Source organism: Leopardus geoffroyi, chromosome B4 (assembly GCF_018350155.1).
Source record: "Leopardus geoffroyi isolate Oge1 chromosome B4, O.geoffroyi_Oge1_pat1.0, whole genome shotgun sequence".
In the NCBI taxonomy this organism is placed as follows: domain Eukaryota; kingdom Metazoa; phylum Chordata; class Mammalia; order Carnivora; family Felidae; genus Leopardus; species Leopardus geoffroyi.
Window position 1 is genome coordinate 43,964,866 of NC_059341.1, and position 23,505 is coordinate 43,988,370.

Genomic DNA, 23,505 nt, shown 5'->3' on the forward strand with positions numbered 1-23,505 from the left:
CCCAGGGGCCAGGGCTCAACAGCCTGGGATTGGCTGGACCACAGAGACGACTCTGAGAACTCAGTCTCTGATTGGCTCCTTCCCTCCCACCTGCTAACCCCCCCAGCTGGGCAGGGGGAGGGCGATTCCCTTCATTTTGGACGGCTTTATATAGTCACCCTAAAATCTCAAATCTGAGACAATTTTATAACATGTGGACCGACAGCCTGAAACCTAGCCACAAAGTGGCTTTGCTATCCCTCCTACTTTTTTCAAATACTTCCCCTCCCCCCCCCCCCCCCCCGATTCTTTTCAGTTTTTGAGTTCCAGCTCCCCCTATGGACTGCTTAGGAACAATTCGATAAATTTTAGTGCTTGAATGAAAATTAGTTTCATGTATAGGCAGTCTTCCTTTTCCACAGTGGAATGGGATGATAAAAAATGACACACAGGCAAAAACCAAGCCATATTACTCTGATAATCAAAGGGGGAAATTATGATTGTTCCTCAATTAAAAAATTTTTTTTTGAAATATTGAAAACTCTGTTACTCTCCCTCAAAAACATACAGGGAATAAATAAAACCTATAAAGCTTTTTTTTTTTTACAACACTGTATTTAAAACATCAGAAACACTGAGGGGCGCCTGGGTGGTTCAGTCAGTTAAGCATCCGACTTTGGCTCAGGTCATGATCTTGTGGTTCGTGGGTTCTAGTCTGGCGTCAGGCTCTGTGCTGACAGCTCGAGCCTGGAGCCTGCTTCAGAGTCTGTGTCTCCCCCTCGCTCTGCCCCTCCCCCGCTCAAACGCTGTCTCTCTCTCCTCTCAAAAATAAATAAACATTAAAAAAAATTTTAAGGGGCGCCTGGGTGGCTCAGTCGGTTGAGCATCCGACATCGGCTCAGGTCATGATCTCACAGCTCTGTGAGTTTGAACCCCACATCGGGCTCTGTGCTGACGGCTGGGAGCCTGGAGCCTGCTTCGGATTCTGTGTCTCCCTCTTTCTCTGCCCCTAACCCACTCGCATTCTGCCTCTGTCTCTCTCAAAAATAAATAAACATTAAAAAAAATTTTTTTAATAAAATCAAAAAAATTTTTTAAAAAAAACATCAGAAACATTGAGAATTCAAGTCTTTTGTTTCATTTTTTTTTTTAAAAAGCCTAAAAACTTATGAAGAGTACTTTGGAAGGCAGCTATGCTCACCACTATACCACCAACGCCCGCTTGAAGAGTACTTTGAAAATAAAACCAGACCACTTTCTTACACTATACACAAAAATAAACTCAAAATGGATTGAGGACATAGTGTAAAACCTAAAATCATAAAACTCCTAAAAGAAAATGTAAACAGTAATCTCTTGGACGTTAGACTTACCAACATGTTTCTGGATATGCCTACTCAGTCAAGTGAAACAAAAGCACATATAAACTATTGGGACTACATCAAACTAAAAAGCTTTTGCACAGCGCAGGAAACCTTCAACAAAATGCTAAGACAACCTACTGAATGGGAGAAGATCGTTGCAAGTGATATATCTGATAAGGGGCTAATATCCAAAACCTATGAAAAACTCATACAACTTAACACCAAAACCCCCCAAATAATCATATTTTTAAAAGCGGGTAGAGGGTCTGAATAGACATTTTCCCGAAGAAGACATCCGGATGGCCAACAGACACATGAAAAGATGCCCGGTGTCACTAATCACCAAGAAAATGCAAATCGGAACCACAATAAGATATCAGCTTACACCTGTCAGAATGGCTAGTATAAAAAAAGCAAGAAATAGCAAGTATTGATAAGGACATAGAGAAAAAGGAACTCTGGTGAACTGTTGGTAAGAATGTAAATTCGTGTTGCTAGTGTGGAAAACAGTGTGGAAGGAAGATCCTCAAAATATTAAAAATAGAAATATCATACAGTCCAGTAGTTCCACTGTTGGGCATTTTAAAAAAAATTTTAATATTTATTTATTTATTTATTTATTTATTTAGAGACAGAGCGTGAGCCAGGGAGGGGCAGAGAGAGAAGGAGACAGAATCCGAAGCAGGCTTCAGGCTCTGAGCTGTCAGCACGGAGCCCGACTCAGGGCTTGAACCCGCAAGTCGTGAGATCATGACCTGAGCCGAAGTCAGGGGCTTAACTGACTGAGCCACCCAGGTGCCTCTCCACTGTTGGGTATTTATGCAAAGAAAATGCAAATACTAATTTGAAAAGATATGTGCAGTGCTATGTTCACTGTAGTTTTATTTACAATAGCCAAGATATGGAATCAACCGAAGGGTCCATAGATAGATGAATGGATAAAGAAGATATAGCATATACACAATGGAATATTCCTCAGCCATAAAATAGAATGAAATTTTGCCATTTGTGACAACATGGATGGACCTAGAGAGTATTATGCTGAATGACAGAAGTCAGACGGAGAGGAGTGCCTGGGTGGCTCAGCCCGTTAGACGCCCAACTTTGGCCCAAGTCATGACCTCATGGTTCATGGGTTCCAGCCCCGCGTCGGGCTCTGTGCTGACAGCTCAGAGCCTGGAGCCTACTTCAGATTCTGTGTCTCCCTCTCTCTCTGACCCTCCCCTGCTCGTACTCTGTTGCTCTCTCTCAAAAATAAATAAACATTAAAAATATTTTTTTAAAGAAGTCAGATGGAGAAAGACAAATACCGTATCGTTTTCCTTATATGTGGAATCTAAAAAAAAAAAAAAAGCCCAAAAAACAAACCACATAAACAAACAAAAAAAAGCAGGAATGGACTCATAAATATAGATAATAAAGTGGGGATACCAGAGGGGAGGGGAAGGGGGTTGCTGTTGGTAAGGTACAAACTTCTAGTTATAAAATAAATAAGTCACAGGGATGAAAAGTACAGCATAGGGAATATGGTCAATAATATTATAATGATATGGTGACAGATGATAATTACACGTGTCGTGGTGAGCACTGGATAATTTATAGAATTGTCAAATCCATCTATTGTATACGTGAAACTAATATAATATTGTATGCCCACTATACCTCAATACGCTTTTTTAAATTAAAAAACAAAATTAAAAAAAAAAAGTTTTGCATTAAAACAAAAGTTGAACAGTCTTGCCTTCTTGCTGTGTAACCGATACCATGGTCCAAGCATCTTTTCTATGCTTTCTTAAACTTTCATACTTCTAAGTATGGGATTTCCACATTTTTTTTTTTTTTTTTTTTTTTTTTTTTGCATCTGGAACAAAATTCCTCTGGCTGCATGTCTAGAGTCTCTCCAAAAGTGGAAGTATTAATATGCTCATGATCAACTATTTTTTTTTACTCGACTTTCTGTTTTTGACTTGACTTTGGCTTTCATTCAGCACTATCACTTTTCGTTTCTTGGCTACATTTTAATGATTTTTGACCAGTTCCCTCTTTTGCTTATTTATTTTTGTAAGATATCACATGAGTTTATCATTATGAGGTGAAGAGGTAACGTAACATGACACTTAATTGTCTAGGTGCTAACTAAAAACAGATGCACATTAATTAGTCATTGACAGACTTACAAGGACATTACATGATTGGTCATTGATCACCATGCATATCTACTTTATACATCGTGATTCGCAGGCTGAAAGACGAGCAGTGAAGTTTGTACTTTATACAATTAGAGTAAATATACCATGCATATATTATAAATATGCATAACTATACTGAAAAACTAAAATTTGAAACATGTAGCTAGAACATGGTGTTATTTAACTCAACCATGATAGATGAATTTTGTGCCTATCAGACCGTAAAAAGTAATGTACAATCACCCCTAACACATACATACATTCTCTTGTAAAGGTACATATAAAAATAAAAATATATACACATACACACCCACATTATATATATATATATGTATATATACGTATATATACATATATATATATATACACACACATTATGCACATATATACTTTATGCCTATGTTATGGACTAAATGTGTACTTACAAAATTCATATGGTGAAACCCTACCCCCTCAATGTAATGGTATTAGGAGATGAGGCTTCTGAGAGGTAATTGGGTTTAGATGAGATAATGGGGGTAGAGTTCCCATAATGGAGTGTGTGTGTGTGTGTGTGTGCGCGTGCGCGTGTGTATTTCCTATCTATGCTTATTTTTGTCTACTTATCTGATGATTAGGGCACATTAAAGATGCATTACAACAATGTATGCACTATGGTAAGTATTGGTGGGGGTATAAAATGGTGCAGCTACTAGGGAAAACAATAGGGTGGTGCCTCAAAACATTAAACATTGAATTATTATCTGAATCAGCAATTCTATTTCTGGCTATATACTCTCAAAGAATTAAAAGCAGGATTTTGAAGAGATATTTGTAAACCCCATGTTCATAATAGCACTATTCCCAATGGCCACAATGTGAAAGCATCCCGAGGATCCATTGATGGATGAATGAATGAAACGTGATATATACCTACCGTGGGATATTCCCCAGCTTCGAAAAAGCAGAAGATTCTGACAATGTAGATGAAACTTGGGGACGTAATGCTAAGTGAAATAAGCCAGCCACAGAAAAACAAACACCGTGTGATTCTACTTGTATATGGTATGTAGAGTAGTTTAATTCATAGAGACCAAAGTAGAATGATAGTTGCCAGGGACTGAGGGGGTGGGGAGGAGGAAGTGCAAAGTTGTTATTTAAGGCGTTTAAGGTTTCTGTTTTGCAACACGAAAAAGGTTCTGCAGACTGGTTGCAAAATGGTGTGAATGCTCTTACCAGTACTAAACTACATATTTCAAAACAGTTAAGATGGGAAATTTTCTATTATGTGTATTTGGCCACAAATATGTTTAGAATGGTACCGAAGAGGACTGTAGGCAGTGAAACCCTCATAAATGAGAATCCATAAAACTCCAAAAGGTGAGGCAGAAAAATCTCTGACAGGAAGTAAGCAACAGGTGGATACGGTGATTTCTGAAAAACCCACGGAATCACTCAGTAAGGTAGCTCTGAGCAGCACACATCTGTGCTTCTTCAGTTTTCTCTTCCACCATGTGAGGTTGGAAACACACAGCCCATCCCATCTCCTGTGGGCTACCAGGTCTGAAGTGGTATAGGCTGGACGAAGACTGCGCTTAAAAAAAAAAAATTAATGTTTATTTATTTTTGAGAGACAGAGACAGAGTGTGAGCGGGAGAGGGGTAGAGAGAGATGGAGACAGAAAATCCAAAGAATCTGTCAGCACGGAGCCCGCTGTGGGGCTCGAACCCACGAACTGTGAGATCATGACCTGAACTGAAGTTGGATGCTTGGCCGACTGAGCCACCCAGGCAGAGGAGAATAGTGTTTTTAACATGAGGTTTACATTTAAGTTTGAATAGAAGAGTTTGGAGTTTGGAGATTCTGCTGGACATAATAATTTCTGAAATAAGACTCTTTAACGATTTCTGAAAAGAACCACAAAAGCTACGAGACTGACCCCAAACTGTTCAGGTGCGGGGGGAGAAAAGTCTCCGAGAGTTTTATGCAATGAAAGACTGAAGTTCATTTCTGTGCACACACGCAGAGCTACAGTTCTTACAAAACACCAGATTCATCTGTTTTCCTAGCCTCTGATCCCTGTCTGTACATTCTTCCCATTTTCATGAACGTAGCTGAAGGTTGCAGGTTTACGGTTCCTCCTTGACGATAAACTTGGCGATCAGTTCCTGGTAGGCGGGAGGGAAGGCCGACAGAACCGTAAGAAAATATCCCAGCCGTACAAATTACATTTGAAATACACACAGTGTTTTCCTGGAATCTCATGGCTGAGTTTTTCTTCTGTTTAGTTCATTAACTCTCCCTTAAGGAAGTGTTTTCAGATTTTTCAGAAAGTACCGTATCTTCTAAACCTTTTTTCCTCATTTCGCTCATGTTTACAGTCCTGGGTGTTGAGCGGAGCTACTTTCCAATGAGCATTTCAACGTTTTGGATACCAAGTAGAAAGGAGAAAGCAATTATATTACTCACGGCAACATTTTGCGAAATGTGGAATCCACCTGCTTTGGGGTGCGGGAACCAAGAAGATGGTGTTGCAACAGGTGCTAGGGTGAAATTGGCAAAGAGAGTGTTTCCAGGCAATGAGCTTGACCAGTGTCTCCTGAGTAATGATCCGAATACGGTCTAGGCTTCAGCCTGTTGCCTGGCAAGATTCCCTTGGCCAGTCTCCTCTCCAGCAAATTCTGCGCTGCAGTTGCGGAGTGCTTGTCCCCCACCAGGTCCCCAGTTGTCTTGAGACGTCAGCGAAGGTAGAGATGTTCACTACCGGATAAAGCTCTCTGGTACAGAAGTATGCAAGGTTCGATTTTGCGCTATTTTATTCCACTTGTTGTGACAGGCTGGGTTTAGAGGTTCATGCTACATAGTTTCTCTTCCTGGAAAACTGACTGGGCAGACACCTCAGTGGCTGTGGGGCTCCCTCATTCAGTAAGCTTTCTGTGACTTGTGAAGGGCAGAGCCTAAAGTAGCAAGAAGCCATTCCATTAAAACAAAACAAACCAAACCAAAACAAAACACAGTAATTTCTGGAGGCCTTTCAGTGACTCGGAAAATATTAATTGGACACCTAGGTATTTGGTAAATACCATGAAAAAACACGGGCTCGGGTATTGGATAGGTCGACTGATAAGTGTGTGCAGGGGTGTAGGGAAAACATACCGTAGGGCGAGTGGTCAGGATAAACCTTCCTTCTCACTGAAAGAATGTTTACAACCTCTACATGTCTGTCTCCATTTTTCTAGCCACCCCGCTTACGGAGGGGTGCCCAGACGTAGCAAATTAAAATATAGAATTCCCGGTCAAATTTGAATTTCAGATCAACAACAAATATGACAAACACAACAAATGAAAACGCTGCACGCGACATAAATAAACCATTTTGGGGCCGAATTTCAGATTGCACTAGAGGTCTTGCCTTTCTTCGGGCAGCCCTATTCAGGGCGCAACGATTTTTCTTATCTTTGAAATGGGTCGGTGCTCCAGGGCTTGGTGTGGGGTTTTTCTTGATTCCCTTCTTACAGCTCTCTGGGAACCCTCACATAGGGACACAAAACCCAGCGACTGAGGATAGGTGAGGACTATGCAAGAAAGATGCGCTGCTGCCCCTTCAAAGGTAGAAAGGGCCCCAGAAAGGGACAGTGGAAAAAGGCAACAGGAGACCCGAAGAAGCTGGCGCAGGCTGTGTTTTCTGGAAGGTGAGAGAAACACTGAAGAAACGGGAAGTGAGACAGATTGGGTGTCAAACAAGCAGCCACTGTGAGTAACTAGAGCCTAGAGCGTCATTTAGCAGAGTAAGTGTAGAAGCGGGTGTGAATACTATCAGGATTCCTTCCAGTTCCCTCCCCCTCCCGGGAGCATAGACATATTTGTTTCAGTTTGTGGCCTGAGAGGGATGCTTTTGTTCCGCAGGGGAGACATTTCCAGATGGGACTTCACATCTTTTGTACGGTGACTGGCTGTTCACCTCCCCCCAACATTTCAACATGAAGGAAACTGTCTAATGTTGCCGGAACGGTCCTCAAAGTTCCAGCATCTGGTTAGGTCTGTAAAGTGCCTGCACGTGGGTATGACATACCCTGGTGTCTTGAGGCAATCATAGAAACCCACACTCTTAAGCAACTTGTTAAAAACTTTAGCTTCATTCTTTACATCAGCTTAGACGAGTTGAGTGTTTGCCCCAAGTAAGTAAGCCCTGCCTCTTAGAAGTTTAGCTTAGCTGTCCGCCCTTGACCTCAGGTCTCCGAGGGGTTTCAGGGAAGTTATGCATTTTGCAGATCATCCAGACGGACGCTGTTGTAACAGCAGGAGTGACGCCCTTTCCAGCTTTCTACACACTAAGTGAAACTGAGTCTTCCCCTCCAGGGGCTGGCTGCCAGTCCCAGTGATCCAGCCTCGCAGCCTTTCCAGGTTGAAATGTTTGCTCAGCTGCGGTGGAATAAACGTCAGCCACCCTTTAGAGTCAGGACAAGAAGGAGAGGAAAGCATTCCCTCCTCCAATACGGATTTGCTTCCGTTTTAGCTCCCGCGAATCTGCAGAGTTAACCGGCTACGGTCGAGTGATTAAGACAGTCCGTGTGGGTGGCGGGAGGAATCACGACACCTCTTCCAGTTACAGACGTAAGGAGTGAGCTGGCGGTTTCTGTGGTGAACATACTGAGGCAGCAGCGTCAGAGACGTCTTGACCACGATGTCATAACGTCGTGACCAAATTTCTTAGCTAATTTCATTGGCTCCCGCAGCGGGGCTGAGGATTCCCCAGCCTTGCACCTGTAACAACCGTGCGCAGCGTCACAATCTCCCAGCTGGAGTCTGACACGTCCAGACCTGCCAGATTCCTGTGCATGACCCTATAGTGTAACAGGTGACAGGGAAGTACGGTCACCGCTAATGCATCTGTGATACTGTCCCTAGTATGGGTCGTTTCGGAAAAAAAACGGAGTAGATGTATTGCTTGGCCACGAGTTCTTATACGTGTGTTCAGTAGGTTTTACACAGTGAGCAACCAGGAGATCTCAGGTTCTGGCCATAGAACCATGGCCGGTATCACATGATCACTATAAAGGTTGAACAAAATTTATAAAAAGAACCAACAAGACAGAACTTGAGGGACTCGAACCGATCAAGGCTTACTGTTTCTATTGTAACTGCCTGCCAGGAAAACAGGAAACAAAACCCACCTTTTAATAAAAAAAAAAATATTCATAATCTCTGCTGGTTTTGCATACGATATCTGGCATTTAATAAAAAAAAATATGAGGCATCCTAAAAAAAAAAAAAAAAGAAAAGAAAAAGCTAACTGGCAAAACACCAACTGACAAGCCAAATTGAGAAAAAATGAGCTTCTCGTTGGGATGAGCACTGGGTGTTGTATGTAAGCCAATCTGACAATAAATTATATTAATAAAAAGAAAAATGAGTTGCAAATGCTTTCAGATAGTGATGATATTGGACAGGAAGTTTAAAACAAAAATGGTTAGTGTGTTTAAGTGAAGAGAAAAAAAATATAAAGAATGTCAACGCATGGAAATAATTCAAGAGTCGAATGAAAACCCTAGAATAGAAATAAATAATAACTGAAATTAAGAATAATTTGATTAAGGATTAAGTGAGGGCAAGATGGAATCCAAGAAAGAAAAGTGTTTAAAGAGAAAGGAGCAGCCACTGGCTTCAAATACTTCTAAGAAAGGAAATTTAAGGAACTGCGATGGCTTCTTATCTGTGATACTCTTTCCTAGGAAATGTTGTGCCAGATAAACTTCTTACCTGTAAGTTAAGATGATATATGAGAAATACTCGATGGATGTAGTGAAAATACAATCTTAACTATGAGCTTAATGAGATCCATTTTGCTGTTTTGTTAAATGAAAGAGAAGAATTCAGATTGGACTGGATTGATGAGACTCTAGCTAAAGGGAGGGTGTGTGTGTGTGTGCGCGTGCGTGCGTGTGTGGGATATTTGAGGAGCGAGTGAAAATTGAGTTTAAAAAAAAAAACTGGAACACCGATGCAGACCCAGATTTGTCTTTCTTCTAGTCAATGCATCAGACAGCCCCATTAGTCATGGCTTTACAGATCAATTTCTTAATCTCCATGGCATTTCTTACAACATGCCTCCTGACAAAGAAATTAATTTCAAGGCAAAGGAAGGGAGCCGTGAATAACAACTCGCTGGACTTAATGGATGGCCCACTTCTTCAGAACAGGTAGCTTGGTAGAACGGAGAAATGACTGGAACGCTTTTGAAGACTTAAGAGCCTGGGAGATGGTCGTGTAGGGGTTCGGAGCGCCCCCTTATAACCTATTGTACATGCTTGAAAACACCTGTCAGAATATGGTCAACGCCCTATATTCACAGCGTGTTGTCTGGGAACTGATTTGGAAGCAGAAGTAGCTGCTCTATGTATTATACGTGAGAGCTCACGAGACGAATTTTTGCTGCTGGTTCGCCAGACTAGGGTTTGGAGTGTTTGGTGTGTGTGGAAGGAGCACAATCATGGTTCTGTTAAGTTGGAAATTGAGGCAGGTCACTATTGGCGACAGTGTTTCCCACGCCCCTAAAGCAACAGTTAATATTGTTCACAGTGACAGATTCAAATATTAAATACAAGTAAAGGGACCATTTGCGAGATGTGGATAGACTCAAGGGAAAATAATAATAATAATAATTTTATATATTCCATAATAATAATAAATATATTTATATATTATATGATACATAAATATTATTGTTATTATTATATTCTTTTGCGCCTACCCACATCTTACAAATTGTCATTTTATTTTCTTCTCTTCAAACTCCCCTTTTAATGCATATACTTGCTTTTTGTCTTTGGATCCTGACTGTGGGTCTCCTTTTTGAACCTGAGTATGTCAGTCTCACTGTGGTCTCTCAACTCCTCAATTATGTGACTGAAAACATCAGATTTATTAATAAGAATGAGGAAAGAACTTACTCAGAAACAATCATGCCCCGACTTCCACCTTCACTTTCTACACTTGATCAGTAAATGAATGGACCCCCGCCTCCTAGGAAGACTGCATCAACCTTATGAGATCCTGACCTGCATGACCCCCGAGACTCATTTACATCTCCTTTTTAGTAGGCGTTAGCTGAGAGCTGGCTCACAAAAGAATGAGCCAGTCTGTGGAGAGACAGCAAGGCTGACGTCGGTTTTCCCGGACTACAAAGCAATTTCTGGGGCCTCTGATATACCCACCTTGGCCGTTAGCATGTGTACCCCGTGGTGTGGTTCCTGGGCCCCAGATCCCTTAATCTATTTCTTGCTACTAGAGAAACTAGATGTCCCCTCGCTCCTCTTAGGCTAACCTATTCCTATGTAACAGAGTTACAGAGTGGGGCTTGTCCTCTGTGTCTCCCTGGGGTGCTCTGGGTTTGTGCGGTCTCCCAAAAAGGCAAATCCTATCAGGACCTAGGCAGGGACCGAGAGAGAACGTCTGTGCCAGGCCATTGCTGTAGAACAATGAGTGTTGGAGGACTGTGTCCTTTTGTTATTTCTTTGCTGGAAGGTTGTTCTCCAATAATTCTGTATATCTGCACCTGTGTTGCTGGTGATCCGTGCCCCCTTGCATGGCCCTGATCATATCCAAAACAATTTTGAAAGCCACTTTTGGTAGTTGGTAGATATTGAGAAATGAGAAAAAGGAAGAGATAAGAAAAAAAAAATACTTTCAGTCTTGCAACTGTGTCTGTATCTATCTAAGGCCTCTCATAGGCTGCAGCTCATCTGTAGACTCCCAGGATTGGTACAGCGAAAAGAGAAGTGTAAGCTTTTAAGTGTAAGTTTTGGTTTACACACAGAAGTTCAAAGCCACAATTCCTGTGTAACATTCAACTCCGTTAGTTCACTTTCATCTTTTTAAAAGAGTAATAATTTGAGGGGGGGGATTCCTTTTCATAGCCTCAATGTCTGAAGAGGTTACTTACGCAGACCTCAATTTTCAGGACTCCGGTGGAAAGAAAAGTATCCAGGAGTTTGACACAGTTGGAATCAAAGGTAAGACGCTGAACTTGGGAGGTGTTGCAGGTTGATAGGAGTGGAAGGGTAGAAGGCCTTAGGTATTAGTGAATTGACCATGATCCTTTAGTGTGAATTTATTTATTTTTTTAATGTTTATTTATTTATTTTGCGAGAGAGAGAGAGAGAGAGAGTGAAAGAGAGAGAGAGACAGAGAGAGAGCATATACAGGGCAGGGGCAGGGAGAGAGAGGGAGAGATTAATCCCAAGCAAGCTCTGCTCTGTCAGCACAGAGCCCATGTTGGGGCTCGAACTTACGAACTGTGAGATCATGACCCGAGCAGAGATCAAGAGTCAGACGCGTGACCGACTGAGCCGCCCAGGTGCCCCTCCATGAAATTTTAAATTAAGCCTCTCATTGTGACCAAAGCTACTAATGTACAAAATGATTATAAAGGGTTTTTCTTAAAGGTGCTAATTAGTGCATCGAACCCACCCTCCATCTTCTGCGAATTTTCTGTGTTTTAACATCACACTCAAGATGATTGGGATAGACTCGTATTTTGATTTTACTGGATGGTGAAACATTTTTTTTTTTTTTCCTCAGTGAAATGAAGTCTTAGAACAAGAAGCCCATGTTGCCCGGGAGAGTCATGGTCGTGCATATTCTTCTTTTTGCTAAGAAAATGCTAGTCACAAATACAATAAGAAAACTGGCTCTCATTCCACCCCCACCCCCCACCCCCCGGCCATGTGACAAGCACTATCCTATTTGTCTTATGACATAAGCCTGGGCATCGCTGTTTTTCAGCAGAGAAACATGGGTTCAGTGAGGACAGGGTGTGCTTGAGTGTCACATGTATGTCTGGGGATTGGGGAAGCCTCTCTACTTTATTGACCTGCCGGAATTATGGAGGAGAGGGTTCGGAACTGATCAGAGGGGAATAACTCATTTGACCCTTTGAAGCTCTGTGCTCTCATCTATAAAATAGGATAACAATACCTGCTTAATTATGAGCTTGCAGCCATAATTTAGTGTATGCTAATTGTGCCCTTTTGAAAAAGGCTAACATGTTTAATGATTATTTTGTGAGGTTTCCATGAAAGATAGATAAATAAAGATGGGAAATACACCAATAAAAGGTTTTCTTTTTTTAATGCTCATTTCTTTTTGAGAGCGAGAAGGGGGGAGGGACAGAGAGGGAGAGAGAGAGAGAAAGAATCCCAAGCAGGCTCCACACTGCCGGTACAGAGCCTGACAAGGGGCTTGAACCCACAAACTGCGAGTTCATGACCTGAGCCCCAACCAAGAGTCAGAAGCTTAGTCAACTGAGCCGCCCAAGTGCCCGTAAAATGTTTTCTTCTTGGCCACGATTTCATTCATCATTTTTTGCTTATTCATTTAACCTAGTACATATTTCTTTAATATTTAAAGTTGACCACACTTGTTTTTTTTTTTAATGTTTTTTCATGTTTACTTATTTCTGAGAGAGAGAGAGAGGCAGACTGCAAGCAGGAGAGGGGCAGAGAGAGAGGGAGACACAGAATCCGAAGCAGGCTCTAGGCTCTGAGTTGTCGGCACAGAACCCGATGCGGGGCTCAAACCCACAAACTGTGAGATCGTGACCTGAGCCAAAGTCGATCGCTTAACGGACTGAGCCACCCAGGTGCCCCAAGTTAACCATATTTTCAGTTCCAGGTGCCAAAAATGAAAATGAGAGGCTCTCAAAAAGAATGACAATAATTTATAAGGTCAAGAAGATTTTTTGGAAAGGCGTATTAAAAGGAATTTAACTTCTGTTACTTTTAACTGCTCCAATATGACCATTACCATCTGAGAAATCAAATTTTGTTCAGAGAAGGATGTTAAGCAGTCCTCTGTAGCAATATGTAATTACATAGGAGTGCATGAACTTCAGACTGAAAGGTGAGGAAGTTTTCTTTAACATTAAACTATAATGGTAGATAAAGAGTGAGATAATAGTGTTTAGATCTACAAATTCGAATTTTGTGAATGAACGTGTTACCACACTGTTAGATATATTATTCGTAAAATCAGATTATATCACATCTCATTAGCTTACTGTTAGGTCTATTCATTCTTTGAATGATGAGATAATAGCTCAGGGAATATTATGGTTGAATGGGAATAGAGCTCTTTTTCATAAATCTTTACTTAATTTAGTTTCCCTAGTATGGGTTATATTTTGGATTAAATTTTCTCATTTTATATATGGCATTTAAGAAGTGACTGCTTTGGGGGCGCCTGAGTGGCTCAGTTGGTTAAGCGTCTGACTTCGACTCAGGTTATTATCTCACCGTTCGTGTGTTCCAGCCCCACGTCGGGCTCTGTGCTGACAGCTCGGAGCCTGGAGCCTGCTTCGGATTCTGTGTCTCCCTCTCTCTCTGCCCAATCCCCGCTCATGCTCTGTCTCTTTCTCTCTCTCTCAAAAATAAATAAACATGAAAAAAAATGTTTTTAATTTAAAAAGAAGTGACTGCTTTGGTTGAACTGTTCAGCAGAACTTAATAGTTTGATACTTGATTTCAATGTGACTTTATAGCCATATGATGCAGTTAATGTTTCCAGAATCTAACTCATCATTTAGAAAAGGAAAAAACAATGTTTACTGGAGGCTACAAAATACTCATATACATACACACACCACAATTCTGGTATGTTAAGCCTAATTATTAGAGAAAAGAAAAGAAAAGAAAAAAGAAAAGAGAAAGAAAAGAAAAGAAAAAAGAAAGAGAAAAAAAAGAAAAGAAAAGAAAAGAGAAAGAAAAGAAAGAAAGGGAGGGTGAGGGAGGAAGAAGGGAGAGAGAGGAAGAAAGGAAAGGAAAGGAAAGGAAAGGAAAGGAAAGGAAAGGAAAGGGGAGGAAAAGTGTGTGTGTGTGTGTGTGTGTGTGTGTGTGTGTGTGTGTGTATCTGAAAGACAGAAACAGAGAGAAAAAAGAGAGACAGAGAAAACCTTAAAAATGTCATTTGGGGGGCGCCTGGGTGACTTGGTTGGTTAAGTGTCCGACTTTGGCTCAGGTCATGATCTCACCATCCGTGAGTTTGAGCCCCACGTCGGGCTCTGTGCTGACAGCTCAGAGCCTGGAGCCTGTTTCAGATTCTGTGTCTCCCTCTCTCTCTGACCCTCCCGCATTCATGCTCTGTCTCTCTCTGTCTCAAAAATAAATAAACGTTAAAAAAACAAAACAAACAAAAAAAAAAAAACCCAGGCACCCTAGCCCTAGGAATGTGCTGCGCATTTTTTTTTCTTTTTGTTACTTCACTATACTGCCTCTAAGTGTGTATGTTTCTTATCTACCACCTCTGTCAAGGAAAAAACGTCTTGGAAACATTTCATAAATTCGTCCTATAGATTCTAACTTCAAAATGTATTCTTAATGGATTCGTGGGTCATCACATTCTCTATTCCTAGTAAAGCAAACTACTATCCTCTCTCAAATGGCATGCTACAATAGTTTTCTTGCTGTTCTCCCTGCTTCCAACACTGAGCCCTATGATGAATTTGTTGTCCAGAGGCAGTAACAGTGATCTTTCCAAAAAAAACCAAAACAAACAAACAAGCAAAACACAACTCAATTATTTTCCTTTCTTCATTAAACCTTTCCTATTGAACAGAACTTTTGACTAGTTGAATACATAAATAGACGAGAACATAATTCTTACGAAAGATAGCACTTGAAGTCATATTTTTCACCTTAGATAAGATCTTGACTGTATAGTTCTTTCACCGTTAACTATTGTTCAAAGTCTAAAAATTTGTTTTACATTATACTTTCAATTCTCTCTAAACTTCACAGTGTTACAGCAGCAACTAAGAGATGTGGGACACAACACAGATCAGAAATATAATGAGCTTATCATGTTATTCCTGAATTATATTTTTGGAAACATCTAGTATCCATGTATATACCAATGATGATAATTTAAATCAGGTAGTGATTTAATAATGAATAATTTATAATATAAAGTTTGCAATTCTTGTTTTTTTTTTTAAATAGGGAAATGATCTATTTGAGGGTTTCTGTGTTTAGCAAAAGAGAAACATCCGACAGAAGTTTGTTGTTAATAATATGAAGAAATTCGGATGTAGCAATGATATCGATCTGGCCTAAGGTTTGGCTGAAGGGAGGACACACGGAGACATTACAAGAGACAGTCTATCAATTATGTTCCACAGCCAAATTCTCAGGATCTGGGGAGGAAGAACCTAAATAACAAATGATTTTCTTTGACAGTCACAATCATCTACTCAAGACAGGATTGCTCTGATTGACCTCTCTATTAGTCACCAGCTCCCCCTTTCCCCCAAATTTGTACAGAAAAGATACATTATATATTATACATTGGTTTTCTCAAGTCTCCTTTTTAAATCCCATCTTTGCCTCCTTGTGTCTTGGATCAGCCTACCAATTAACGGCCTCTCCTGTGAGAACGAGTTTGCGTGCAAAACAATTAGCAACATGTTTTTTACTTATTCTTTGAAAAGCTATTTTTAAATGGCCTGGAGTTTTTACTCACTCCAGAGGCAGAAAGAAATAAAGGCAAAATGAATGAATGAATGAATGAATTATTCAAATGAAGATACATACCATTTCCGGCCTGTTCCCTCATTTTGCTTTCCACAGCACCCGCTGCTACTTCCCATGTGTGGCATCAGAGAGCCGTGGCTCTGATTCTCCTATGCCTTCTGCTGCTGATTGGACTAGGAATCTTAGGAAGCGTATGTACGTATTACCTATGTTTTGACGGAAAGGGAAAGACACTTAGAATTCTATGAGTTTCACAAGACAGTATACTCTTGATTTGAGGCTTTGGGATGGTTGTAGGTGAGATACCCACAAAAGGTATTGACAGCTAGGTACTTAAATACGGTAGTCTGTTTCCCTCACTCCCGTGAAGTGACTCCTTCCCTCCATCACCCATGGGCATAATACTAGTTCAGCAGAAAGAAGGTGATGGGTGGGTTGAGGGATTAAAATATTTTGTCATTTCTTTTCTTTTTTTTTTTTTTACCTCAAGTTTACATAACTTTGAAGAAAGAAATGAGAAAATTGAATAAAGTACAAAACATCAAAGAAGAACTTCAGAGAAATGTTTCTGTACAATTGATGCATAGCATGAATAGTTCCCAGATGATCAGGAACCTATCTCTCACGCTGCAAGAAATAGCCACCAAATTATGTCATGAGCTTTACCAAAGAGAACCAGGTAATCCTATATGCCTCTGTGAGCTATTAGACAATGAACAAAACCTTGGAGTCACTGAGAATTATTTCATCAAAAGCTAGCAGCCTTTCCCTGGGATGCCATTATTTGGAGAGAGGAATTAAACGTACTTGACAAAGGACTCACTGTGCAAAGAAAAATAAGAAAATAACAACTGTAGGCCCCAAATTATCAGAGGATAACAACTAATAAAATATTAGACCACATACAGTTTCTCTAATCTGAAATTTACTATTATTCTCGGCACTGAGGTCAATAGAAAATAAGGAGGAGAAGATAAGTCACCTCTTTATGTCCTTCTTAAAGGATAGAAGAGAAGGTCTTTATAGGTGACCTTGTTCCTAAGCGTCAATGTTTGATGAGAATCAATAGCAAAGAAATAGTTAAGTCTTGCCATTCGAATTGGGAGTAATTGGTCTTTCAATATCTCTAAAGTTCCTATAGTTATTATAACTAAAATATGTTCTTTGTGCTTTTGAAAACTCCCCAAGTATTCAATGTCAGACAGCCAGAAACGCCCTAGTTGGAGATGGGTTGATGCAGGCTGCGGGGTTGATTCTTACCACACAATGTTTTTGTGATTAGCTTTCATTGCCATGTAGTAATTTAAAAAACGGCAAAGAGAGAAAAGTAAATTAATTCATCATTATTCTGGACTCCGGAGTTAAGAAAATACACTGGAATACCCTGGACATTTAATTTGAAATGTATTGTTCAGATTATGTTTTGGATGCACTGCGGTGGTATACAGGGACCTGGAACACAAGATTCAGGTTCTTCACCTTTCATGTAAAAGCAAGAAAGGCAAGTAAATTTGGTAAATTCAACACAGAGGACAATGGGAATAATGAGAGAAATGAAGATCATCAACCCAAACCAAATGAAACTACGTTCTTCTTTCAGAGCACAAATGTAAACCTTGCCCAAAGAAGTGGATATGGCATGAGGACAACTGTTACCTAGTAACTAAGAATTATGTAACATGGCAAAAGAATGCCATGTTCTGTTCTGCTCAAAATGCCAGCCTATTGATGATTAAGAACAAAAGTGTATTGGTAAGATCCCCTGTATCTCTGCCTGTGAAGAAGGAAGTCACTTTTCCCATCATAGAATAGAGAGGATTGAGGCGTGTTGGAGAAAATTTGTACTAATCCAGACATGATTCTCACTTATTTTAATTAGGGTATGAGGTGACTAACACTTAGTACGTTTATTGCGAGGTAGTATATCTGGGGTGTGATCCAAAACCGTAGCTTAGGACCTTAACATCCATGGAATCTCAGAGGTTGGGCAGATGGGTAGATTTGGGGTACCCAAAATCTTTTGGGTTGTGAGGCTTTCCAAACCACAACTTTAGAATCAACTCTCAGAACACAATTTCTGAGAATTTATCTAAAAAAATAGAAGACCTGGAAATCATTCTTAAGGGTTACAATTCCATAAAATTTACATCAGGAAGATTCTTTGTTTCTACCATTTTGTATTTTTTTAACTAAGAGAAAAAGTCAACGCCACAACCTACAATAAGAAGATAGGTTGGATAACATATGTATAAAAAAGTAGGGATTAATGGGGCGCCTGGGTGGCGCAGTCGGTTAAGCGTCCGACTTCAGCCAGGTCACGATCTCGCGGTCCGGGAGTTCGAGCCCCGCGTCGGGCTCTGGGCTGATGGCTCAGAGCCTGGAGCCTGTTTCCGATTCTGTGTCTCCCTCTCTCTCTGCCTCTCCCCCGTTCATGCTCTGTCTCTCTCTGTCCCAAAAATAAATAAACGTTGAAAAAAAAATTAAAAAAAAATAAATAAAAGAAAAAAAAAAGAAAAAAAAAAGTAGGGATTAAGATGGGATGTCAAAGGCAAGTGCCAAGCGGATATGTTATACTGATTCCCTGGGTTCCAGGAAAAGTGAGTTCTGTAGAAGATGTGTGTGTGTATTTATATATTTATATTTATTCATTTTCTTTTTCTCTAATGTCTAAGTGGTGTCTCCATACCATTACTTATTCCTCGGCATTTCTGTTCTCTTGGATAATATTCACATATTATTTAAGGAAAAAAACTCATGTTCCCAAAAGTCTCGGCTTCCCTACTGTGAGAATCTTTGTCCGCCTTTATAGCAGCAGGGGAAAGGAAACTACGGTCACTTCTACACCCCGTCCTTCTCAAAGGATCCACTCATAGTTATTTACTCAAAAAAAAAAAAAAAATGTCTGGATATGAGTGAGAAAACCTTACTTTGGCTACAAAAGTCTGGACTGGATCTAAATTCTAGTCTGTAACCACTTCTCGTCTGACTTTGCGATGTTTTTCCCCTGCTTTTTCTGTTTCTCTTAACTTGTGTTTTAGTGGTTAACCACCTCCTTTGCCCCTAGACTACTGCTCTATATTTGAATCTTGAAGTTGGTGAACTTCACAGAGCCTAAGTTAAAGTAATGCATGGACCGGTAGATACTTTCCCATGTGAAGCAGTAAATGATATATAAGCGTTGCAGGAAATCTTATAGTAAGGGGCACTTTGTTTCATTTTTTTTCTAATGACCTCAAAAAGTAGTAGTATAATGTCAAAAGATGTTACCTTAAAACAGTAATTTGTCACAAATTATGTTGTGAAGTAATACACAGAAATGGGAGACAATTGTTTTTGTTTTTGTTTTCAACCTCTATTTCTTGTAGGATTTTGTAAAATCCAGGAACTTACGTAAATACTGGCTGGGGTTATCTCCCAGAAAATATTATGCAGATTACAAGATGGTGGATGAGACAATTTTCTCCTCTGACTGGTAAGTCTTTATTCTATTTGAACTTTTGTAGTTGGTTGGAGTAAAGGTGTGCTCTCCATTAGCATTATAGATTACAATTTAAACGAGCTGTGGTTGAAATTGCACCCTCAACATCTTTAATGCGCTTAATGATGCAAAAACGTTGCTACAAACGTCTTCTCATTATCTTGACAGGCCACTAGTGAACGTATTTGTAGTAGTAAAATAAAAGGGAATTCCTGTGAGACTTTTAACTCAGAAAATTATAGAGGCCAACAAAATTCAATGGGCTCTACCCTCGTGCTTAAAATTTGACTAAGTGCTGAGATTCAAAGGTGAAAGAAAGACTGATTCTTCCCTTCATTACTTAACCATTGATTACATGCACAGACTAAACAATTCTATATATAAAAAGGATATAATGTGATAAATCCTTCAGTAAGAATACATAGAACAACCAAAGATAAATTTTAGCTCTGAAATTTGTGTTGTAAATGACGTTTAAAATGGCCGTTTTGAGCGAAAAATTTAGAGATAGACTAGAACACTTCCAGCAAAGAGGATAAAATGAGCATGGGCATGGTATATTATATATATGGCATACATAAAATATTTTGTCATGTAATATATTAAGAAAGTGCTTATAACTATACCGTTACAAATTGATTCATATATTTGTTCTACCTGTAATGAGGGGAGGAGAGACAGACAAAGCACATATAAAAACAATGTCAAAATTCCCATTTGTATTTTATAATGCCTGAAAATTGGGAAAGAGACAGGATTAGACTAAAGAAAGAAACCAGAACGTCAACCTGCAGTATACTGCCACAAGCCCACACATTTATTCATATTTGTCGGCTGAGGACACGTCAAGCAGGTATGACTGCAGGGCAGTTATGTTGAGGTCCAGCCACACTAAATACCCTGAGATTCCTGCACACTCCTCACAGTGGGCCAGAAGCAAATGCAAGTATTGATGAATTTGTTTTGTTTTTTTTTTTCCTTCAGATAGGAATAGTAGATGTAAGAATATGGGTCAGGAAGACTAAGCAGCTGTGTCTTTGGGAGTTTGCAATGACAGAATAAAGGGGGGATACTATGTGTACAAACGGAGGACAGAAGGATAAATATTTTTAAAATCTCATTTGGGGTAAAGGACTAGCGGTAAAGGTAATGCGTACATCAGGAGAGAGTACAGATGAAATCTTGTTTTGAAAAAGAAGAATTTTGGGGCGCCTGGGTGGCGCAGTCGGTTAAGCGTCCGACTTCAGCCAGGTCACGATCTCGCGGTCCGTGAGTTCGAGCCCCGCGTCAGGCTCTGGGCTGATGGCTCAGAGCCTGGAGCCTGTTTCCGATTCTGTGTCTCCCTCTCTCTCTGCCCCTCCCCCGTTCATGCTCTGTCTCTCTCTGTCCCAAAAATAAATAAACGTTAGAAAAAGAAGAATTTCCGTGAGTTTATTTGTTATTATTGCTAATGGGAAGATAATCTATGGTGGAATAGAAAGCATAGTATATATTTTTAATTATTAAGAAATAATACCAAAAAAAAAGTATATAATAACATATATACGTTATATACTTATATACGTATATAATATATAATTATATATGAATGTATATATGTGTATATATGGATGTATATGAATATATATGAATATGTATGTATATGAATATGTATGAATATACATATATGTATGTATATATGAATGTATATACATGTGTATATATGAATGTATATTTCATTTTGTTTTTTATTAATAATGTTATTTTTGGGATTTATTTCTGGAAAGGGGTTGTGATCAATGACATCTGTATTATGTCACTTCCAATAAGGAAATTTCACTTTTGAAAATTTAACTGATGAACTTATTTATTTGTTATTAACTGATGAGCTTACTTATTAATCATTAATAATGATTATTGGTGATCATTATTTGTTGACCCAAGCATTGATGCTACATTTTTTTCCCAAAAGATAATATTTTCAATTTATAAGTTTGTCTTGGATGCATAGTCCTTGCTCAGTAATCTTATATTAGGAGCTGGTAATTATTCAGAATAAAATCTCTGAAAAATGGCTTGGGGGGAAATGTCACTTGGAGACGATGTTGAACTGAGGGTGTCACATATTAGGTTAATTCTTGATTTGAGTGATTATGAAAAATATTTGAAAAGACATTGTCGAAGATTTACTACTGCGGCCAGACTGGAGAATCTGATAGAATCGTATTACTCTAAATCATATTAAGTATTGGAGAAAGGAGGCGGTACCATCTGGAAGTAAAAGATAGCAAATATTTCAGGTGTAAAAAACCGGAAGAGGCAGGCTGAAATAAGATAGCATTAGCTATTGCATATCTGCTGATACATATGAGTAGCCGGGATACTCTTCATGCTCCAAATAATAATTAAAATGTATTTTAGACAAGGGAGACCCAGGAGCAATGATGTGTTGGAAAAGTAGTTTTGTTTCCTGTGAATCCATTCCAAACTTTCTACTTGCTGAGCGCATTCTTTCTTTTCTCTTTTAGGTTTGTACGAAATACACAGGACGTAGATGACACCATGTTTTGTGGATATATAGACACAATATATGTTTCCTATACACTCTGCTCTGACTCAAAGAATATTATATGTGAGAAGCTGGCTAACCCAGTGAAGATTGAGAACACACTAATGAGTGAAATACCAGATGAAAAATATGATTAGTGCAAGTAATTTGCTATTATGCTGCCATTTAGGCAACTGCACGGAGCATACATCTTGTGACCCACACAAATGGAGTACAGATGCTATGAGACTAAATCTCTGCCTCTCTCCTAACCATGTACATTTGTAAACTTTCTTTCTCCTCATTGGCTATGGAACAGGAGCCTAAAGTCATACCTTATCATCTAGATACAGGTTCAATTTATGTTGAGCATGAATTCAGTGGGTTGGGTGAATATACAGAAAACTGAACCTAACTTTTCCCGCTTTTCCAGAAATAACAAGGCAAATACCCACCTTATAGAACATCAGGGAAAAGGAAAACTAGGAATTAATTATATAGAAAGGATAATACATCACGAGCAACTGCAATTTATGCTGGTAATACTGTGGTAGGGTCCCCTCCCTAAGGAGAGAGAAAAAAAGTAACCTGGCTATGCGCCTACGTGACAATATCCCTCATGACCTTGTAAACTGAGGCTACTTAATCGACTATATGTTTGTTTGTGTTGCCGTATATGGGAAACAAAGAAATAGAAAACGTATAGAAAACTATGCCACATGACGTTCGGTGCTCAGTTCTTCGGGTACAAACCCAACTGAGCAGTGCTGGCACGAATAAAGTTGCTTCCTAGAAATTCAAAAGCCTCAGTGTTACAACTCTCTGTGCAAGAATCCTGCTACAATACAGGTTGACTTACATGTTAGGAAAAAAAACATAAGAAAGAGAAAGAAAAAATTTATTTTAATAGATGTGGAAAAGCATTTGAGAAAACGTAATACCTAAACTCTCAGGAAACTTGAAGCAGAAGAGTTCCCTAATCTGCTAAAGGAAGGTGACATCAAAACAGTGAAAAGAAAAACAAACCAAACAAAGGACTAATAACCACCTGTAAACCTAACACCATACTTGTGGTAAAAAAGTGAATGTTTTGCTTTTGAGCTCTGGACCCAGATCAGAATGGCCTTTAGCATTTTGTTCAGTAACCTGGAGGCCCTGTCAGTAAAATAAGGCAAGGAAAATAAATTTAACTATGTAAAACATGAGAAAGGAAGAAATAAAACATTTTTATTTGTAGCTAATATATTTGTGTACGTGTGTGCGTAAAAACGATATAACTTATAAACCATTAGAATACATAATTTATCAGAGTTGTTGGATAAAGCCTCAGAATACAATGTCAGGATGTAACATCAGTCATATTTCTGTAGGCTAGCAGTAAACCATGGAAAAACATTTAAAAAGCAATATCACTTATAACAGCATCCCAAAATAAAATAGTCATAAATGTAATAAAATGCGGAAA

General features: G+C 39.4%; 1 protein-coding gene across 3 annotated transcripts; it reads left to right on the forward strand.

The window, feature by feature from the left end:
• The first annotated feature begins 11,311 nt into the window (after nucleotides 1-11,311).
• On the forward strand, nucleotides 11,312-23,281 carry CLEC12A (C-type lectin domain family 12 member A). 3 transcript variants are annotated; one of them, XM_045464144.1, is made up of 7 exons: nucleotides 11,410-11,523; nucleotides 13,178-13,411; nucleotides 16,132-16,230; nucleotides 16,526-16,714; nucleotides 17,636-17,787; nucleotides 19,401-19,507; nucleotides 22,021-23,281. In XM_045464144.1, exons 2-7 carry the CDS (start codon nucleotides 13,393-13,395, stop codon nucleotides 22,196-22,198), a joined length of 744 nt encoding a protein of 247 aa, XP_045320100.1. In that variant the 5' UTR covers nucleotides 11,410-11,523; nucleotides 13,178-13,392; the 3' UTR covers nucleotides 22,199-23,281. The 3 variants fall into 3 exon arrangements, with proteins under 3 accessions (XP_045320101.1, XP_045320099.1, XP_045320100.1); XM_045464143.1 differs by lacking the exon at nucleotides 13,178-13,411 and having other exon boundaries at nucleotides 11,313-11,523; XM_045464145.1 differs by lacking the exons at nucleotides 13,178-13,411; nucleotides 16,132-16,230 and having other exon boundaries at nucleotides 11,312-11,523.
• The last annotated feature ends 224 nt before the right edge of the window (nucleotides 23,282-23,505 follow it).